This window comes from Diabrotica undecimpunctata, chromosome 6, assembly GCF_040954645.1.
Source record: "Diabrotica undecimpunctata isolate CICGRU chromosome 6, icDiaUnde3, whole genome shotgun sequence".
Taxonomy (NCBI): Eukaryota; Metazoa; Arthropoda; class Insecta; order Coleoptera; family Chrysomelidae; genus Diabrotica; species Diabrotica undecimpunctata.
The window spans coordinates 134,338,645-134,362,110 of record NC_092808.1 but is presented as its reverse complement, the minus strand read 5'-3'; the positions used below and the strand labels follow the sequence as shown (position 1 = coordinate 134,362,110).

Genomic DNA, 23,466 nt, shown 5'->3' with positions numbered 1-23,466 from the left:
TTTTATTCAGTGTTTTTTGCCGCCTGTCGCTTTCAGATAAAATTTGTTAAATAGATCGCTGACCACCGTACCGTGCAATAAGTTGTGGTGTTGATAAACAATGGATCCATGTATTATTTACTTGGTATACGAATATATAATTGTTCACCCAATAAACATTGCAAGAATCCTCAGGCGCATATACACTACATGAAGAATTAAGACACTCGTTTTTGTTATCATCTGATGATCAAACCTAAAATATGGTCGTTTTCCAATTTCGTCGAAAAATATTTCACCATCAAAGTGTTCCATGACAACAACACATGTCTTCGCACATCGATACACGTCTGCAGACTAGCAAAATAAGTTTCCATCAAAGTATCAGCGACAATAACGCGTTGCATAAAAGCAACAATTTTATTCAACATACTTATAAAACGCCTATGACGACGCGTACTCTAATTCCAGGCGACCGGATTTAAACCACGACCAGCATCGAGCTACTCAAAAACGTTGATGCATAAAAGGGCACAATTTCTTTATAAAACGCTGCGTTTTGTCGCCACTCGACAGACGACGAAAAACGCGTGCATAAAAGGGGACCGAGAGTAAGCATATGAAAAAATTAAATATTGTAACAATAAATGGACCTGGATGGGAAGGTGTGGATGCCCAGAATATGTGTATAACTTTGGGTAACATAAAAATTGACCAAGGGGACGTTTAGACTTGCAACTAAAAGAGAAAAAAAGAATTCGAGGTCCAAGTATGTTCCCTTTCCAAACCGGCACTCATATGTTTTGAAGGACATCATGGCTTAGGGACATGGTGGGTCTGTAAATCCAGCATGGGGAATATTGAGATCAAAAAGGATTGAAAATTAAAAGGTACCAACTGAAAAGGAAGTAGACAGAATTTATTACTAAATGAACAGAAAAAATAAAAGGCTTCTTTTTTCGAGGGACAAAAGAAACTCGATATTTTACATATCGAGTATAGATTGGTTTAAGAAAGATACAAAAAAATAACAAATAGGCTAAACTTCTCTTTGAAACCAATATACATACAGAGTAAAAAAAACGAGAAATATATCACACTTACCTTATTTGACAGTTCTACTTTCCTGTAACAATTTTTTTCCAAAAGAAAGGAAGATTATAAGGTAATTTAAACAATACAAATTTGTTAATAACCAGCGTTATTTATTACTACCAGTAACATAAATTTAACTGGACATAATAAGTTACAAACACAAATTAATACTCTTAAAACACTTAAATTTTATATCTCTCATTAACCTAGTGAAATATTATTTTTCACAAAGCTTTTCATAATAAATGTTATTTTAAAATAATGGAAAAATAATTTACCTTGTTCATATTGAACTGTTTTTGTAAATCTAATTTATTAGATGTATTTATTATAAAATGTTCTACACTTGACAACACTTTATGAGTTTATTTACATACATTTATTTATTTAATCTACATAGAAGCACTTAAATATTAATTTATTTAAACTTATATAATTTATTTAAAAATTCACACCGGTTGCAATTTAAATAGCCGCGCGAACAATTTCTTAATCGACACTTGTTTTGACTGTCCTTTTAAATCTCAAATCGTCCGTTTTATACCTGATTTGTTTATCTATAAATTTTTGCCCGCTTCTTTGACCTTCGGTCGAAACGCCAACGATATTATTCGATCCTCATCTGAAAAGTTCCAATCGCAGGTATAAGAGGGGGCCCGTGTTTACAGCTTAGGGTAGGAGTCACATTTATCGTAACGATCTGTAGATTAATTAAGCGCTTTTATTTTAACATTAGAAGACATACAAAAAAAAAATACCCCTTGTTCAATCACAAACTAGTCCGTTAACTTGTAATCTCACATTAATCTTAATTTCCTGAATTTTTATAGTTTCACCGCGTATAATTGTGAAACATATCTATTAGTAGCTTAATTACAGTTTGTTCAACTTCCTGCAAACTATAGATTGCTTAATAGATATTGAGGAAATGCTTGCAATCATTTCCTTGGTTCAAGTTATATTTGACAGCTTTCAAAAGTCAAAGGTTTTTGTTCTATGCAGAGGGCAATACACTTATTTGATTGATCATAGCATTTTAGTGAGATTATAAATATAGGTTCGGGACTAGTTTGGCATGCAGTCTATTATAGATTTTTACCTCAACAACAACTATAGTGTAATTCAGTAGCTGTCAATAAAACTATATTTTACTCCACTACTTCAACATTTTATTTATCATCATCGATCGAGAAGAAACGGACACATGGCATTAGTAACAATTTGAAATTATAATTACATTCGAATTTGTCCAACCGTGTTACAATGTTATATATCCCTTAAGCACTTCACTGACCACTGAATATTAAAAAAACAGCACATTAAGAAAATTTCAGCTGTTGCAATTGTTTGTAATTTTCTTAAGCAGAAATACCAGAATAAAATAAAGTGTGAACTTTGGGATTCCTTCTTATTATACTCTTTTGACAGCAACATGTGCGGGTTTTTTCAATAAGGAAGAAGTGGATGAACTGTATCCCAGAACTGGTTCTGGACCAAAGTAGGACCAAATTGATGAACACCATAACAGATTTTTCATAATTAAAAACTGCCAACAACTACATTGCCAAGCGGTGTTTTTTTTTTGAGATGATTAAATTGCGAATCTTTCGCTATCCTTCACAAGCATATCAGGCAACGGTGCACTCTGCACCCATGCATCGTAGAAGGACCGAAGTACTAAGACAACCAAGCACCAAGCATCACTTGAGTGGCGAGATGCCAGATGAAGACTAGCCAAAGGCTAGGCCACAGTTGAATCCTTAAGAATTCTATATTAAGCAATATATTGTGACTAGGCCATTCTTTTACACATCGATCATCATTTCCTCAACAAAAACTCCCGCCTGGGATCTGTGTAATTTTATTTTTCAGCGATTGTCTAGGGTAGACAAAACATTTCGTTTGCGGCAACTTCCTAATTATAAACATAGACTTGAAATTTATTTACACATCTTGTGTACACACTTGTATTTTTAGTTACAGTTATTAAACAGCATATCTGTTTCGTGTGTATCCACTGTATCTTTTAGAAACCATACTTTGTCATAATGTTTAACAGAACTTTGCTCTTCAATAATTTTATTTTCATCAATTTGTATCCAGTCATCTGTTCTGTGGATCTGTTCTGTGGATCTGTTCTCTATATTGGTTATGAAGCTCATGAATCTGAGTATAGTTGTGTGCTTGTGAATTTAAAATTTTTTTTCTTTGTTTGGCAATTTAGAGTAGTTTTAAATTTACTCCCCAGCGAATGGGGAGTAATATTTTAAGGTTTTTGTAACTGCACACGTGATTTTCTCGGTTTTTTCTTTGACAAAGTCTCTTCAGTGTTGTTTTCAGCGATCATGTAATTAGTTGCCATCTCTTATGATTTTTTATGTTTTAGATTAATTAAATATATAACTGGAGATAGCAAAAATAAGCCACTAAGGCCTCACTATGTAAAAAGTACAAACGCTATCAACGAAGCAAGAAGAATGATCACTCAACTGTCACAACCTCTGGCAGAGATAACGCAGTTAATACATCACAACATGAGTGTTTTAGAAAGGTAGGTAAATATCAATTATTTAGCTTTTATCAGATGCATAGAGTAATAGTTTTTAACCTACTATTTACTAAACAAAAAAATTTTTTTTATCCTTTTGACTCGACGAGAAGAGTACAAAAATGATGGTGATTTATATGGGTAAGTTGTTGATGCATACTGGAATATAAATATTCCTAGAATCGCTCTAAATGGCTTGATTAATATTGAGTATACAGTTTAATCGCTATCGACATTTACTTCATCTTTCCTTATTATTCGTAATTATTTTGTTTTTGGCGGATTAGAAAACCATGATTGAAAAATTACTGGAAAGCTACTACAAAACTTTCTGATGTTTGTGAGATGTTCAGTGTGGTCCATATTGAAAGCGAGATGGGAGGAATGAAAAGCATACAATTCTCTTCTGGAAATCTTTAAACGTTTTCCCAGATGCAATGTTGGCAATTTTGAAAAGTAAACTGAGATTCTTAGAGGTGTAACCTTAGTAATGTTCGGAACGTGGATAGCATGGTCGGTACGTGTGTAGAGCTCACCCCAACAAGGATGGTCGGCGGGTTCAGTCGTGTCGCATGGCACGGTCAGAACGTGTGTAAGCCGTTTTAAGTTAATCTAAAATTAATCCTCTTCATGGATATATTATTATATCGTATGAGATAGGTTATCACCTGATGCTGCATATGGTTCTACCGGTACATTTGCTGTTCCTGGTTCGGTGACAACTGGTATTTCTATTAGGTGAATTTGTGATTTTTAGATGTGCCTTTCGAAGTGTTAGTATGTGAAAAATGTTGATGGTATTTTGAATAATAAATAATTAATTATAGATAATTTAATAACTTCAATTTTACACTTTATAGACACAACGAAATATTACAAAATGCTAATGCTTCTTTAGAAGAAATGAAAAACAAGCTTTATGTACCAGTTATTGCTTTGGAAAGTACTACCTTAAGCCAACCGGTAACAGTTTGTGCAGCAAGAAAGTGTTGTGAAGTTTATACCGTAAGTAGAAGTAATTTAATTTATGTGTGTATATCTTTGCGGCTAATTATTCACCTTACAGAATTTTTTTCGGTATTAACAGTTTCTTCGACTTGGTCCGGTTTTGGCTTCTGCGCATTCTCGTTAACATTAGCAATCCGGTTTGAAGATATCTTCCGCCTATTTAGAATATTCATGTCTTGTTTATTTTGTGCGTTGGTTATTATATATCTAGGCGGAGTCTTACCAAAATCGTTCATACCAATATTGGTCAATAACTTCAAAATTCAACCGTTTTCGAGATAATCGAATTTATAAATCAGCTGCATAATAATTCTTAGTTGTGATATTTGTGCGGTAAAGCACTGAATACCTGTGGATAAGCATAATTAATAGTTTATTCTTATTAAAACAATTCAAAGATGATAATGTAATATCACAAAATGCTTTGTTATGACTGCTAAATCTCTTATTGGAGAAAAGTTTTTATCTTCTTCTTTAGGTGCCGTGTCCGTATTCAGACGTTGGCCGTCATTATATTTACAATTCCCTTTTTCTATCGCTTAAGTTTCTATACTGGCGTTGTATTGCCTTTTCTTTATTGTAAAATGCCGAGAACTCAAAATATGTGATTTATGCAAGATGGTACACCAACACATATTAGAGAGAGGACAGTGAGAACATATTTAAATACAACTGAACGTTGAAACTTTTTTGGAAACAATGTTATATTAGATATTATAGATATTAATATAATTATTTTATACATAAAAAATCTCAAGAGAATACTTATTATTAATTAAGTAAATTGTTTACCCATTTTTAATAGGACAATTAGAAGCTAGAGCAGAGGTATTGAATAACACATATGTGTCTTGTTTCATAATACTTTTGCTACAAATATAACGTTAAAGACACAGCATTTTTACAATAACATCATCGTTGGCCTAATAATCGATATTGCTATAAATATAGTAAACTCACAGGCAATTCAGTTCATCATAATATTAGTTCGTTAGTAAATCATAATAGTCCATCTGTTCGAGATGTAATTATAGTTACTCGTAAGCTGTAACGTAATCAAATAAATAAGTAATGTCATCGATACGTTATTTCGTGTGTATACAAGTAACCAATAAAAAGAGATAAATCACAGTTTAATACATAAATCAACATTTGCGACAAATAAGATGTAGTTCCATAATATACCATAAGATTTGGATATGTATCCAAAAGAATATATTCATCCATTACATATTATAGCCACCACGTAGCCCAAAATTTAATCCGGTTGATTTTGGTGTATGGGGCGCATTAAATCAACATGTTTTTTAAGAATCCCATAAACATTTGCAACAAACTATGAAAATAAATAAATACTGCAGCAGTTTATTTTGAACCAATGATGCTATTTAATATGAGACGATCTTTTGTGGAATATTGGCAAATGAATTAAAGAAAATGGTGGACTTATCGAACACTTACTTTAACAAAAAGTTGTGTTATTTAGTTTAACTATTTCCTAATTTGGTTTGTAAATAAAATGTGTTGATTATGACTAATTTAATATAAAACGTAAAATGTTTGGTGTAAAATCCAATTATTCTGTTATTTTGTCATATCCTATTATTAATTATCCTGTTGATATATTTATTTGATTTAATATTTCGTTAACTATTAACTTTAGTTATATGTATTTTATACAATGGACAAGAGGGATACAATGGACGTTAACCACACGCCTAAGCGATCTAGAATACGCGGACGATATCTGTCTATTAGGTCAAAGGTTCCAAGATCTGGCTTACCAATTGGAAACACTTTCCACTGAAGCCAATAAAATAGGTTTGAAAATCAATATTAGTAAAACCAAGTCCATGAGAATAAATGCAAGGAACAAGCTTTCAGCACGCTCAACCCTGTTTGGAGATCTGGCGAGTATACTACAAGGACAAAGATCCGAATATTCCGATCAAATGTCTGTTCTACTCTACGGATGTGAAACCTGGAAAGTGACAAACACCCTCACAGACAAACTGCAGGTCTTTGTTAACAAATGTCTACGAAGAATTGTTCGTATATTCTGGCCTAACACCATCAGAAACGACGATCTGCTACACCTGACCGAACAAAAGAGGGTACAAAATGAAATTAAGTCCAGAAAGTGGGGTTGGGTCGGTCACACACTCCGAAAAAATAGTTGCAGTATCGCAAAGACTGCCCTAGAGTGGAATCCCCAAAGGAAAAGAAAAAGAGGTCGCCCAGTACAAACTTGGAGAAGATCCATCATGGACGAGATAAGAGGCCAAGGAAAGTCTTGGAATGAGGTGAAGGCCTTAGCGCAAAATAGAACCCGATGGCGCGTTTTCACTGAAGCTCTATGCTCCACTTAGGAGTTCAAGAACCTTATATATATATATATATATATATGTATTTTATACCAAAATTCAGAAGTAGGTATTGATGTTTTTGTCTATTTTTTCTTCGTTGCCTGGAGTAATTGCGTTAAATCAGAATTATGCAGCTGATTTGTAAAATGCGATTATCTCGAAAACTGTTGAGTTTTGAAGCTATTAACAGGTATACCTTTTTTTGTTAAAATCTTTAATATTTTTTATCACAATTACAGGTAACTTGAAGAGCAAAAAGTGCAAATTTATACCACATATGTAGCATATGTGGCGCCCTCTACCAGCTACATCAAAGTGTGAATCAAATTATAATTTCTTATATTTAAATCAATGTGTATTCTTCTCAAGTCTATCTACCAAATATATACTGGTAACAACATAACCAATGGAGTCTTACGAGTGCAGTATTACCCACACACCCGGTTACATTGTGTTCTTGCCAGGATTCCTACTTCATCTTTCTGCTAGTGTATTGTTGCTTGTATACCACAATAGGGAGGCATTTGCTATGTGATTTCTATACTAAATCATAAATCTATTTTCAAAAAGAGCAAAAATTAACCGGTTTTCTTATTTTAGGTAGGAGGAAAAAATGTTTTTCATTATAAACAGAGATGTCACGATCCGTGCTACTTACGACAAGTTCCTAAAGAAATTATTGGTGCAGCAGAACTAATAAACTGTGCGAAGATGAACGGAACCTCAACTTGTACCGAGTGCATGTGTGACTTTAAAGTGCACATGCACGTGTATTACCTAACAAAAACTGTAGAAAAAGAAGAAGTTGATGAAAATATTCAAAGAAACATAACAAACAGGGAGGATTTGATAAAAAGTAAACAAAAAATAATAAAAAATATAGAAGTAAAACATAGTGAGTTACACAGTGAACATCAAGTTGTTGTAGAAGCTTGTGCTAAATTCGCTCACTTCTTACAAAACAACGCTATCACTCCGTTCAATGATTCCTACAAGGAGTATATTGAGTATCTTATTAACAGGTAAAGTACAAAATGTTAACGTCAGCATCTTCATTTTTGTTAAGAGATAGTAGGATAAGCCTGATCCTGCATGTACTTTTTTAAAATCTACTAACCCAGTCGAGATGTGTTAAGTGTTTATTGTAGTGTATTGAATCTTGGTAGTTTTAAAGACTTGTTCAGTTTCTTTGACTTGACCGTCTCCAAAATATCAACTCTTTCATACCAGGCTCTAGATGACTGTTTAAACAAGTAAATTGTCCTTTTTAACTTAATGACTTTATTTTCATGTTGATGAATAAAACCTTTCAGTAACATCATAAAAATATTTTCTTTCAAAAAACCTTTTAAAAAAGCTATTGTACATCTAAACTACATTCATTTTACATATTCGCAACTGTCAACAAACTCACCTGAAAGCCTAACAGGGTCGTACTGAGGTGTGATGATTTTTTAAAATATTTTTTGAAACTATTAGTGTAAGAATTTCTTGAATTATTGTGAGCAAAATTTAATGTTCAATTGAAAAAAAATGTGCTAAAATAAAATATTCATTAACTGAGAGGTACATAACAAAGTGAACATTTTGAGTAAAGTAGCATTGTCATAAGTTTTAAATACATTTATAATCATCTTTTTCGTTTTAACGTCAAAATGTCCCTTTATTGGTCTTTTTTTTAGGTGGACTAAGGGTTAAATCAATATCAAGGAGTTCATCGGCTGTATTAGTGCTTGACATTTTTGTTATTCTATTTATATTCAATAACTTGATGTACTTAGTTGATTTAGAGAATTTCAAAATAGACTAGGGAAAAATAATATGTATTGTAATAAAACCAGCATCATCGAAAATATCGGTAAAGTTATGAAACTCCATTCTGTATACTTTTTCCAAGTCCCGAATCCAAGTTTTCAAGTCCAGAAATATTCAACTCACTCACGATAAAACCTCCCCCAAAGAACAGCTTGGATTGACATGACATTTGGCATACACATAGCTAACATGTTAAATAAAAAAAGTTATATTGTGCCGATGTGTATTTTTGCCCTAGGGGTGAGTTTCACCCATTCTCAGGGGTGAAAAAACATACTTTCAAAATAAGTCAGGAATTGGATAAACTGACTAATTCTAAGCAACCTTTGTTCTATAGAGTTTTTTCACTGAATCAATACTTTTTAAGTTATTTGCGAGTGAATATGTTCATTTTTCAAGAACAAAAAAAAAACAAGGTTTTTAGACGGTTTTTGCAAATAACTCAAAAAGTAATTATTTTATCAAAGAAATGTTCTTAGCAAAAATATAGCTTATAAAATATCAAAAAAAAATGGTGTACGTATAAAGCCAGAAGCACATTTGTAGCTAATGAAACGTAGGTTTTTATTCGTCAAATTCCAAATCGAATATTTCAACGTGAAAGAATAAAAAAAAACAAGCACTTTCCCGGACAGCTAGTTTTCCCCGAAAAGTGCTTCATTTGTTTGATATTTCTCGTTGAAAAATTCGATTTGAAATTTGAATTACTTTTCATTAGCAACAACTCTGCTTTTACCGAGTCTACAGACTTCATATAGGTATAAGTAAATCATTTTTTTAACTTTTTTATCTTCTTCTTCTTCCTCTTTATAAGCAATTCTGCTTGTTCATTGGCGGATTAATACCTCTATGGAAGGTTGTCACTCCATCTTTTGTGCGGTCGTCCGATACTTCTGCCGATTGGTGACTTATCTCTTGCTATTTTGACGACACGAGTCTCCTCCATTCTGCTTATGTGGTTATTCCATTCTTTTTTTCTATTTTGTGTCCATTCATTTATACACTGTACGTTACATTTTCTTCTAATGTCTTCACTTCTCTTTCGATTTCTCAGCGTATTTCCTGTAATTCTTCTCAGTACTCTCATATCTGCCGTTTCCAGTAGCCTTTGCGTTGTGGCTGGGTCGGGTCTTGTTTCTGAGGCGTATGTCATTATTGGTCTTACACTGGCTTTAAAAATTCTTGACTTCATCTCAGTGTTAATGTTTCTGTTTCGTCATATAGTGTTATTAAGGCATCCTGTCAGTCTATTTGCTTTTTGTACTTGGTCTCTCACTTCTTTGTCCAGGTCTCCATAACTAAACAGTGTAATTCCCAGGTATATTATTTCCATTACTTGTTCAATAATGATGCCATCAATTTCAATTTTACATCTGGTTGGTTCTTTGCTGACTACTATTGTTTTAATTTTCTGAGATGAGATTATCATATTAAATTCTTTTGCTCTTATGTAAAATCTGTGGACCAGTCTTTGCAAACTATCTTCATCTTGGGCTATCAATATTGCGTCGTCTGGGTAACAGAGTATTTTGATTTCTTTGTTTCCCATTTTGTAACCTCTTCCTTTGTTAACGGTTTTGATAATTTCATCCATGATCAAATTGAAGAACATGGGGCTCAATGAATCTCATTGTCTTATTCCGCTGCCTATTTCTATAGGTTCTGTAAGTTGTTTATCTATTCTGACTTCCATTTTGTTGTTTTGGTAGATGTTATCGATAGTTTTTATAATATTTAGGTGAACTTCTCTAGGATACAGAAGATGGATTACATCTTTGAGTCTTACTCTGTCAAACCCTTTCTTTAGGTCAATCAGACACAGAAATGATGGTCTATTATACTCTAGTAATTTCTCAGTAATTTGCTTTATAACGAATATTGCATCTGTACACGATCTTCCACTACGAAAACCCTGTTGTTCACCTGCTAAACTTATCCTCTGATTTATTAGCACTTACAAAATTTTAGGTGTAAGTTTTAGCGTAGTATTTAACAAGTTTATACCTGGCTATTGTAGTTTTCTGGCTATTTTTTATCTCCTTTTTTTGAACAGTAGAATTATTAGTTCGTTCGTTCTCCATTCTTCCGGTATTTTATTGTGTTTTATAATTTTATTAATTAATTTTGTAACTTTTTTATAAGCTAGATTTTTGCTAAGAATATGTTTTTCGATAAAATACTTACTTTTTGAGCTATTTGCGGAAATCCGTCTAAAAACGTGGTTTTTTATTAAAAAATGATCATATTCACTCGCAAATAACTCGATAAGTATTTACTTCGACACAATATCACTTTTTTTCTTTGCCGTATGTGACAAATTTCATGTTAATCCAAGCAGTTAATTAATATTTACAGCAAAAACCGTGAATAAATGGACTAAAAAGGAAATAAACCTTTCGAAACGTCAATAAATTAAAATATTTGTTTCTCTTACCTTTATTAAAGTGATTACCGCAAGCTATTTTTACTTTTGATTAACAAATACTTTGTTTATGGATACTAAAATTTCACTACATACACACTATAAAACTAACACTTACAATAAACTCTAAAAAATAACACGACCAGTAAGTAACTTAACAATAACTATAACGTATAACACAATATATTAACTTAAAAACCAACACGCTATCATTTGAATTTAAACAGACTGGCAAGTTTGGACCTGTAAAATGAGAATCCGTCTGGCTTAAGGCAATAAATTATATTTAATAGCCTCTTGACGAATGAGAGGGCGAATATCAAAACGTGCGTCTGTTGACAGTTGGGAATTTGCTGAACGAATGTACTTTAAATCTAGTTTAACGGACAATGCAATTAACAATCTTAAACTAGAATGCCTAACTACAGGTGAAAAAGTTTCATCAAAATCAACATTAGCCTTTTTCGTAAAACCTTTAGCCACTAAACGCGCACGATATCGCTCTTTGTTTTCACTGTCACATTTGCTTTTGAAAACCTACTTTTACTCAGCAATTGTAATGTAACAAAGTCATCAAACTCTTTAGGTTTTGGGACTCTTTCTGATCTTTTTAATTCTTTGATTTCTACTTCTTGATTTGGCATAAAATCACTGTCAGTTGACACTTTCTCGATTGTATTACTTCCCGTCTGTGTCTCTCACCATTATTACTTTTTTTATTATCAGTTCCTTCTACGTTATTGTTGATCTTAGCATACGTATACGTATACTCTTTGGCAGCATATAGGAAAACTAAGCTTTATATTAGTCTGATTTTAGTGTAGATTTTCGTTATACAGATGTAGTCAAATCGTTCTTTATCTTTTTTTCCGTAAAAAAACCCGCACAGAATTGTTGCAAGTTTTTCATTTTCTACAACACATAATTTAACTCCACTTTTGTCAGGTTTTAATCCGGGTGTTACAGAGTAACAACCATTCTTACGTTAATCTGATTTGTAGAATTTAAACATCCTCGAAGTAAATATTTTTTGCTCTCAACAACTCATCTGTTTTATCTTTTCTGTCATTTCGGAGGTTAGGAATTAACTTTTCTACCAACCATGTTTTCTAATTTTAAAATTCATGTCGAGATGGTAATCTCCTATAATCGAATTTGATTTGAAGGCTAGTTGCCAATTTTTATAAACTTATCTCTCCACCAACATACACTGCAATCAAACGTTGTTCTTTTGATTTTTTTACTACTCTACGCTTGTAAATATCGCATGCTATATATTTGAAGACGTGTGCTGTTTTCGATTCAAGTAAAATCACATTTTAAATGCTTTTTTTTGTAGAGAAAGGTCATTGGGAAGAGATTGTAATAAAGAAACTGTCAAACATCTTGAAGGGCTTTTACTTCAGTACGTCGAAATCAAAAAACGTTTTGATGAAGCTCTTAAGAGTAACAAAGCCATCGGCAAAGATGCTGTCATTACTGCTCAGGATGTCAGTGAAGCTATTAATAAGTTGTATAGTTTAAAACATAATGGCAAAAAAATTAAAGAACTATACACTTGCCAGAAAAATTCAAGAACTAAGGAGTTCAAAAACACGGAATATATTCACAAAATGTCGAGCAAGGTTAGTATTTTTTTCTTAAGTCTTAATTTTAAAAACAATTAGATGGAGAGAGAGAAAGGGAGAAAGAGGGCAAAAATAAAGACAGAGCCATAGAGAAAGATCGAGAGAAACAGAAAGGCAGTGAGAGAGAGAGGCAGAGATGGTGAGAGCGAGTGGGAGAAAGGGAGTAAGAGAGAAAGAAAGAGAGAGGGTAAGAAAGAACGGTGTAGCTACATACGTGTATAATGTGCGCATATAGAGTTCAATATTCAGCTATTTTTATATTATACTTACGGTAATACTACTGAATAGCACTTAAGGCTTTAAATGTCCATGCTTTATAAACATTATTCTTCCTTCTTTTCACTATTTCTCTCAACTTGCTGAATTTTTTCTTTTGTACTGAGCTTTTCCTTGGATTGATGTAATGTTTCTGCACTCCTTCCTTTCTATTAATTATTTTTCGACTGTAACTCCATTATTTCTATATATTTGTCTCTTGCTTCCATATATTTCTCGGTCTCTTGCTCCATATATTTCCCTGTCTCTTGCTTCCATTTATTTCTCCGTCTCTTGTGAGTTTCTTTTTTGAGGCTATAATATAGTTTAGGACACTTTTTCGGGGTCTCATACTAGGTATCTTTCCTAAGTGGCCTGGCTTTTTGAGTCCCCGTATTTGGTTGATCGTATAATTGCTTTTAACTCATCGTTTGATCTTTCACCCAATTCATAAGCTGTTGTTTATTATTCCCCCATATATTATCCTTAGAACTTTTTTTTCCCATATCTCCAGAAAATTTGGTTGAATTTTTGTCATTGTTGATGTCCCACTCTAGTGTTCCTGTTAGTTGTATACTTGCTTTTCAACATTCCATTAAACGCTTTTGCACTTTTATTGCCCACCAATATTCTAGATTTTATTTCTTTTTAATCTTCAATTTACGTGGAATTACTGCTTTCAGATACATTAATCTTTTTACTATTTCGAGTTTCTATGATTCTCTTCTTTTAATTCTACTTGAAACATACTATCATACTATCTCCTGTAGTTTCTCTCTCTCTTTCTCTCTCTTTCTCTCTTTCTTTTTCTTCCTCTTTCTGTCTCTTTCTTTCTCTCTCTTTCTTTTTCTTTCTTTCTCTCCCCCCCCCCTCTCTCTCTCTCTCTTTATCTTTATCTCTCTCTTTCTCTCTCTCTTTTTCTTTCTCTTTCCCTCTTCCTCTTTCTTTCTCTCTCTTTCCCTCTTCCTCTTTCCCTTTCTCTCTATCTTTCCTTTTGTAATGAGTATAATGAATGTAAAATGGGTAAATAAGAAAATCATAGAGCATATGTTATTATCTTCAAAGTACAGTTTTCAATGTGTCTCTTAAAGGACTCAAGACTGATCCTTGGTGCAGTCCTAAATTATTTTATTAGTAGAAGTTAAAAACAAGACATACGCTATCGTATGCTCTCTCTATATCGATACATATTGCAGGTAAGTGTTATCCGTGAACGTGTTCTGAATATCTATCCCTAAAGTTGAAAGGACATCTAAAGTACTTCTTCCTTTTTGTATCCAAATTGATGATCAGAAAATAAGTTCTTTTTTTCTAACCACGATTCAAACTTTCAATTTTTATCTAGTTTAAGTATTGGTATGATAATCATCTTGAGATTGAGGAACTAGGCTTTTATTGTTGACTACTTCATTAAACATTTCCAATAGTAGAGTTTATTTTTGGGATGTATTGTATCATAGGATAGTTAATATTATCCAATCCTGTACTTGCATTATTTTGGTTTTTAATAGCATTTACAATTAAAGGGTTCTAGCAGAAAATGGTTTTGCTCATTTGAAACACCGGTGTAACCGTTAGGTGGTTAGACTGATGGAGAAGCAATTTGATCAAAAATTTCATCGACTAATGTATCGTCCAGACCTGTTGTATTAAAGATAGGTTTTCTATTTATCTTTCTGGCTTGATTCCATAATGCTGAAGGAGTATTTTAAGTCGGAGACAAAATTTTAACAAAAGTTAATGTTTTGTTTATAATTTGAAAGTGCTTCTTTTCTCTCTTTGATAATATCATCATCATTCCACCAAGGCGGAGAATTTCGAATTTTGCTTTTAAAAGCTTTATACTGTGGAATTGACAATTGAGCTCAAATTACATTTCTCTGACGTATTGAAAAATTGCTCCTCTGGGATTTCGAACACGGACCTTATAATTCCTTCCTGATATTCCATTTACTTTTCGGGATAATTTCTTCAGGTAAATTAATGTTTTTAATCTCTATACAGATCATAAAATGATTTGATCCCAGAATATCCGGATATATAGACCTATTAATTTTATTGACCAGATCTGCCGTAACAAATGTAACATCAATAGCTGACGTATTTTGATCTGATTGGGTTAAAATAGTAGGTTCTCCATTATTAATTAATCTAAAATTGAGATCATCTGCAGTTTTAATAAGTTGTGTTCCAATTGTATTAATATATATATAACTAGATCCCCAAATTGTATGATGAGCATTGAGATCATTTACTGTGATTTTAGATTTAGGAGATTTGTATATAGATAGAAAATTTTGGATCGATAGTTCAATTGTTTCAAATTTAATTTTGATGTCACAAGCTTTTATTTCGGTATTAAAATTATAATTTAGTTTTAGTTCACTGAAGGTAATTGTATTGCTATTAAGATTATAACCATTAAAAGAATATGGAGTCCTTTTTTAACCACGTTTCACTAATGAGCACAATATCGATTGTTTTATTGTTTAAATATTGCATTAAACTTCATTTATTTGACATAATAAATCTAGCGTTCCACTGACTTATTTTTAAAACATGCTGTACGGTCATTAGGAGCTAGTATTGTTTATTGTTTCTAAAACGTGTTCCAAACCAGTGATTATTGTCGTATCGTCTAACATTTTTATATCTTCTATTAAACGAATATTTTTTTAAATATTAATTTTAAAAGTTGTTAAAATTAAATTAAATTAAATTATATTTACTATTTAGTTTGTTTACTATTAATATTGGCTATGAGTACGTGTGCTTGGTTGTATAGTAATTTCCAGCCACTTTTAGTCTGTCAAAAAGTAACTAACTTCGCAAAAAAATAATTACTAAATTCATTAGACAGTTCGAACTGGGAGTAGCGAACCGAGTATACACTTTTTGTTAATTGGTTTTTATTTTCTATATTGTGATAATTTGGTTTATGTGGGTTAGCCGGTAAAGGTTGGGTAGGTCCGAATATAACACTAGGTTATTAAATTTATTTATTCACTAAGCTATTAAATTTGCTTAAGATATTAAGTTATTAAACCACTATAGAATTAACTTTTTCGGGGGCTATTTTAGACTGCTACCACACTTAACCTGTGTCTTTGCATTTTTTATTTTTTCTAAACGGAATATTAAAAACACTGTTCGTTTATTTCGTACATATCATTTAAGATATTGTATTAATCAAAAGATCTCTGTTTTAGCCCAACGAAGACAAGAAAAAGAAGGACCAGAAACAAAAATCTGAAAGAGATGGTAAGGATAGTGATAAAGAAAAGAAGAACAAAGGTAGAGATAGAAGTCAGACCAGGAAACCCAATAAAGGTATTTATTTTTAAATTAAAAAAAGAACGTGGCACTTCCGGAGTACCGACAGAAGTGAATACTTCTGTCGGTATGTTATATATGTTCTTCTTTATAATTATCAGTGCTTGTTAGGATGACATACATAAATCTTGGCCGTGTGAGCAGTATTGAATGGTGCTAATTTAAATTTGTGCTACTGAACAGAATATATAACCGCAGCTCCTAAGCTATCTGAACTTTTGAATGCATTGGTATATAAGAAGTAAATATTTATAATATGTAATCTAATTGAGAGGAAAGACTGAAGTATATTGGTTTGTTTCATCTTTATTGAAAACAAAACTTTTTTGCATATGTTTGTGTCATTATATTCAGATAATTATTGTTAACTTCATCTTGTAATCCTCTACTTCTGTTTGCTGGACATACAGTGGATACACTATATTCTTACTCATTCTTGATCCCTCTGCACTTTTTACTTAAAATTGTATAAAAGGTACAGTAAGGAATCAGCATTTTTATAAGTAAACTAGATTTGAGTAAACATTATGTCTTTTTTGTATCTAAAAAATATGCTTGAATATAGAATTGGTTCACCTATAAAACATATTTGTCTTGTAAAATTTGTATAACAAATTATTTCAAACAACCCACTTTACTTTGCAGACAATAGAAATAGAAACGAAGGCAGAAATCGTAGTCCTCCACCAAATTACAATGAAGCTACTAATAGAGCTAGACCACAAAATGTTAATCAACCATATATACCGCCTTTATTACCTCCGAATCCATTCGGTCCCGCTCCACAAGGTGCATATGGTCCTTTTCCACAACCATACGGTCCTCCACAAGGCGGATATGGATATGGGCCGCAAGGAGGAAATGCTGGTCCTTCCCAATGGCAAATGGGGAATCAATCAGGTAAACTTGTGTTCATCACTAATATTATGTACTAATTTATATTAAAAGCTATAACAACAGAATATTAGACAAAAATTAAATTAATTAATTATGGAAGAGTATGGAGGATGCCTGATTTCCCATACATTTTTGTGGTTATTAATAAAAACTCTCTATTTACAGACTCTAATAATGGCGCACCGGAATACGATATAAAGATTTCTGTTAAAAATACCGATGGTCCTGCATCTGGGCCCAAAGGTGTAAATTATCCTGCGAATAACCCATCGTATAATCAGCAATGGTTTCCTCCTCAATTCCCCAATCAATACGGCGCAAACAACCCGTATCCACCCAATTGGAACCAACAACCTCCAATGAATTGGAATTCACAGCCTTCACCAAATTGGAACCAACCTGCGCCGAACTGGAACCAGCATAATTATCATCATGGAGTTAACAGGCAAAACAGACAAGGACCAAGAAATCAACAAGATAAAGGTATATAATTTTAGCTTACATATCTATACTAAAAACGCATCTAAATAACCCAAGTGTATTATTTCATACAATTTCCCCAAATCGTTTACAAACAGTTCTCAATTAATTAGTTTAATAAATATAATGTAAAATTGAATGAAGAAGAATATAAAATAATTAATAAAAGGAAAAGAAAAGAGTAAAAAATGGTGGGATTAGTTGAAAATTACGAAGAATCAAAACTGCTACACTGTGAAATTGTCAGTGAATTAGGCCTAATGGAGATAGCACTTAAAAAAGCACGCCTCCAGACTCGGTTCGTTTTTATTGTATTCTTATGAGTATTCAAGAACTCGGTCAACTTCTGCGTACTGGAAAACCCAGAGAAATTAATGAAATGTGAAGACATCAAAAGACGCAAAAGAAAATTTGTTCAAACATTTTTAGTTATTTTTGTTACTTTTTTATTTTCCATTTTACGATTAAAAGTATGGAATAATAATAAAGGTGTAGAAAATTTAATTTGCTATAAATAATGTTTCATAAATTTTACTGTAGTATAGCTAATTTACGAGATACAGCTCGAAAACTTTTTGCCCCCCTTTTCCAAGATGGCGACCCCACAAACTTGAGCTTAAGCTTATACTAACCACACCCAGATATCAAAAAAATTAAATTGCGCCCTCTCAAAAATGTAATCTCAATGTAACTTTTCACTGGATTTTACATGTACGCTTCGTAAATGACGTTCCATTGGCTAGTTGCTGATGTAAAATATTCTCTCTTTTTCTCTCTCTATCTCCCTTTCTGTATCTCTCTCTATCTATATATCTGTATGTCTCTTTCCCTCTCCAGTTTAAAATCATAACATGCAATTCAGTGTTAAATAGTATATGTTCAGTTCTTCGACTTTCAAAACTGTATATATTTCCACTTTTACATTTCTTACTATTATCAGGCGTTTTCAAAAATACTGATATTCATAATTATGATTACAGGTAGAGAATATCCTAACAGAGGAAGAGGAGGTATACATAAAAACAAGACAGCTCCGCGTGGAAAGAACAACGATCAAAGAAAGTCCGACAACTTCAAAAAGTCCTCAAAGGGCAAAGCAAGCTCCTCCGATTCTAGCAAATCCGATTCAGATTAAAAATATTGTTCTTTTTTTATTATTGATGTATTAGTAAGTGTTTTAGTATAAGTACCGTTCGCTCACCTGAATCTAATTAATCAGTTTGTAAATTATAATCATATTTACTAAACTTTGAAATTGTTTCGGTTGGCTATAACACCAAAACAACTTAAGTTTTCTAGATATCTATGTGAAATGAATAAAAGTAAACAAGTACATTTGTGGATAATCAGGATGTCGATGTCGGTCAGATCAAAAAGCCACTACATTATGTTCACAATATTATATAATGCGTTACAAGTTGACAACGCGTAGCTTACATCTGCACTATCGGTAGAATAAGTGAATCGATTGTGGGTACACATCTGTTCGGTCAATATTCTAAATAGGTCTCAACAACATCGCATCTGTCGCAACATAACTGAAAAACATGAAAGAAAAACTATTAGTTACCTCAGATCTATCACCTAAGTATATGTTTTATATTTCATGGTACTCTTCCACTAAATATTACCTTACACTCAACTATTTCTAAATCATCTGTTGCCGTTTCTCCTTTTCTTTAAGCATAATTTAGTTGGCAAATATATTCTCAAGTCAGCGTCCCAATACTATTATTTTCTAGTTTCATTTTTTTTTTAAATGAAGCTGCAGTTTTTCGAAGGTTTTTCTAGAATATAGCAATATGGCCACCAGCCAAATTCACCAGTGTGAATAAATGTTTTTCCGTTCTGTGTACTACTTTCCATTACGTAATATCTGTTCTAGAAGACTCGTTGGTGAATCTTGCTGACTTTGGTTACATTCCAATCTATATGACTACTTCTTTTATTCTTCTTCCTTCTAGGGGTCGCTGTTCCTTACTCATTCGCCCTTCATCTCTATTTATCACTTTCTTCATTTAAACTTCTCTCTCAAGTCTTCTGTCACCAAAGGCTCCTCTGCCTCCATCCATCTTCTCAGTTTTTTTCAACCTCTTTTACTGATCTTCTCCCTTCTACTCTTACCCAACATCCAACAATATTCTAATTTTAAGAAACGAGTGCCTAATAGTTATTTCAATTACAATAATTTAATGCAAAACTTTGATTAAACGTGTTTTCAAAAATAATGATTAGCAAAACATTTTTTGGGTGAGCGAACCTTTTTTTATAATTTTTAATTTTTGTTGTATTTGTAATATAAATAACTGCTACATTAATTATTTCTGGAAGATAGTGCCAGGTTGATGGCGAAGTACCTCGTTTAATAAGAGATTGTGTTGAAATATCTCTTGAGTATTTTATGAGGACTAATAATAAGATTAGTTCTTTATGTATTAGTCTACCTTGCACTAGGTTTTCATTATAAATAAAGTGCAATAGTGACCTTATGCTGAACGTTATAGAGAAAATGCATTGTTTTTCGTAACGAGGTAGTAAAAAGGCACAAAGGCATTTCACACAACAAATTCTCAAGTGAAAAAATCTGTTTAAGCTAGAATTTTACAGGTATGAACCTGCCAGTCGAGATTGCATCGGATTTTAGAAAGTTATTGTACAAATAAAATTTTTAGTTTTAGTATTTTGTCAGTTAGTTTTTATTAATGGATAAATTTGCTTTAAAAAGTAATACATTTCTTAAAATGTTAAGAGTACAAAGTATAAGACTGGTCCTTGGTAAGGCCCTGTTTAATTCCGAGTTCAGGTTTAAGGAGCTTTTGTTTGTGGGTAGTTGAGCGAAAATTACAAGTATATAAATAAAGTGCAGTAAAGTGTCCTTATATCGAAACTTAGTAAATATAGTATTGTTTTTATGAGATTGATGATAAAAGGGCATTAGGTTAAGGTAGTAGTCGTGGCATTTCATATAGGTTTTATAAGAAACTACGAATCTACGTATTCGTTAGTGTTTAATTGGAGAGTAGAGATTGTATAAATTCACTCTCGTACTAATATTAATAGAATGACTGTAACTGGGATAAATATGATACTGTACGACTCACATTACTTGCAGAGCACTGTTTAAAAGTATCTTTATTTACCTGTAAATTTATAAGCAAAGGTTCGTGGTGTGAAACTAGTTAGGAGAAAGTTATAGGAGATCATCGAAGGTTGATTTTAAGGAAAAAGGAGTCGATGTGGCAAAAATATCATTAAAAACTAATTTAGTATATGAAATCTGGGTAAAAATAAATCCATTTCAATGATATATCCAAGAATAACTGTTCTGTTGAATAAAACCCCCGTTAGGTGCCATATAGGAGCGACAAGGCAGAAGGTGACGTACCTATCACATCTTGTTTACCTAACAGTGACAAATTGCCGAGTTTGTCTACAATAGTATCTAGTTTGTTATTAAAAACTTTTTTTATTATTTATACGGTAAACTAGTAATTAAAAAAATAGTAGGTATAGTGCAGATAATTGTAAAGTATTTGCAAATTAGTGAAAACAATATAGGAAAAAGAAGAACAAAAGAGAAAACGCATTCTTTTACCCTGAGTCTTTTTCTTTGAATCTTCCTGTGCGTTATGATTGTCAATAAAGCTTTAGTTCCTCTTCATTATGTGGCATTTTTTGTGGTTTTAATATACTATACATTTTTATTTTATAATTTCTGGATAACTCCAATACTATTCAGCGTATCTAAAATTTTAAAGCCATAATCGGTCATTGTCATAAACCCCATATACTATACTAATATCACATTGGCACAATATGTAGGGGTCTACCTCTTTCTATTCTGTTGTTACTGCTTATACCACATTTGTTTTTACTTCAATATTTTTTGTTTTGTTATAATCCGACACATCCGACTGTTTTCTTTGATTTTTCTTGTCTTCTGTTCCTAAAATCACTAGTTAGTTCTTATATCTTTATTATTTTTAATATTCATGTTCATCAAGTATGTGAGGTAAATGCCGTATGAGTATACATATATTTTATTTATTGTAACCAGTTACACTTAATATTTTACATAAGATAGACGTCCGGAATAAGCTAACGTGTTAAAAAAGTGTAAACATTTATTTTCAAAAATAGATGTCCATTATTTTTAAACATATTTATTCCGCATTATTACGTACTTCACTGAAACATCATACCTGGCAAATTAACTTTCCCACGCACATAAAGAAACAAGTGTACTTCACGTAAAGATTTGTCAAGCTGTTACCCAACGTTGTATTTTGCGTTGCCTACCTCGAAGGTACATTATAAACGTATGGCTAACTTTATCCAAATCTATTTGTGCATGTACAAAGCATTTGGAAACGGCAAATTGCAACTAAAACAAGTGGCGAAAGGGTTGAGGTAAATGAGTAGTTATTTTAGTTTTTATTTTAGGATATATAATGTTACATTTAGCTATATACTGCTTAATCATAAATAACATAAATATTCTAATATTGTAAGCAACAGAAAAATATAAATTATCCCAACAAAAAACATGCAAAAAATTATTTTGTGAATAATATTTCCGTTCCAGAAATGCCCTATAACGTGAGCACTGAAAATGGTTACGTTAGGTTTGAAGGAGGGAAAGAATTATATCAAGGAGACAGTCTCCTGACTCACGAAAGATTTTATTTCAGAGCATGTATTCTGCTTCTTTTTTAAAATTTTGAAATAACTTTATATGTGTGTAATGTAGTGTTGAGAACATTTGTAAAACTTTACACATTTTCATTGTTGGCAGTAGGTACATCATTATTAAACGTACCTACGATTGTTGCACATTTTTAGAATCATTGGGATTAACTAAAAATGCATAGATGTATTTTTTACAATAATTGTAGATTATAAAATGTTATTTGTAACTATTAAGTTTTAGAATAATATGGTTTGGGTTTATTGTTCAAATGAGTTATAATAAATTTATAAAATTGTCATTAGTTTTTTAATACATCTTCAAAAAATCTTAAAAATCAAGCTCTATTGAGAAAGTAGGAGGGTTAATGATCAGTTGATGGGTATTGGTGCCAGTAGCAATTTTAAGTGGCTCCTGCGATTAAATACCAAGTAATTGACATACGTCAATGGCACTAATTGACAATCAATGGTAACACGTAGAAAAATATCAGTACTTGAAAACTTTGATCAATGAAACCAAGGATCAAACTAAGAAGAAGAATGGCACTAACAAATCCTACCCGCCATGGGATGGGTGAAGGTGGGTCTCCTCAAATCTGGAACCCCTTGGCTAAAGGTATGTTAACCGTAACCGAAGTGTCCCTGTCACTCCAGGTTGGGGGTTAGGCGTGGGGCTAATAACCCCACCCTTTAAAAAACTAACCGTTACCGAAGTTTAAGGAATTTTTTCCGGACAGAACCTACGACGATTACTTAGCGAGAATATGGACCAAAAAACAACCGGAGCGTTCCAAATACTTCAGCTAATTCTACGACAATATAGGGTCTCAGGCGTGAACATACTGGAAAATATGAGAATAGACGTGAATATACATTCTACTACAGCTGCAAACCAAGTTAATTTTCAAACGTTTTTCGAAACTACGCAGCTTCAGCTACAAATTCCACCCA

General features: G+C 32.3%; 1 protein-coding gene across 5 annotated transcripts in view; it reads left to right on the top strand.

The window, feature by feature from the left end:
- Window positions 1-22,812, top strand: part of LOC140443928 (uncharacterized) — a 34,673-nt gene extending 11,861 nt beyond the window's left edge. For 4 of the 5 annotated variants that reach the window (XM_072535440.1, XM_072535443.1, XM_072535441.1 and 1 more), the window contains exons 5-12: window positions 3,461-3,625; window positions 4,483-4,627; window positions 7,597-8,018; window positions 12,573-12,858; window positions 16,326-16,446; window positions 17,095-17,349; window positions 17,512-17,829; window positions 18,807-22,812. In XM_072535440.1, the coding sequence (XP_072391541.1) occupies window positions 3,461-3,625; window positions 4,483-4,627; window positions 7,597-8,018; window positions 12,573-12,858; window positions 16,326-16,446; window positions 17,095-17,349; window positions 17,512-17,829; window positions 18,807-18,961 (1,867 nt within the window). In that variant the 3' untranslated portion in view covers window positions 18,962-22,812. The remainder of the gene's footprint in view (window positions 1-3,460; window positions 3,626-4,482; window positions 4,628-7,596; window positions 8,019-12,572; window positions 12,859-16,325; window positions 16,447-17,094; window positions 17,350-17,511; window positions 17,830-18,806) is intronic. The other variant, XM_072535444.1, reaches the window with a different exon arrangement.
- Window positions 22,813-23,466: the final 654 nt, after the last annotated feature.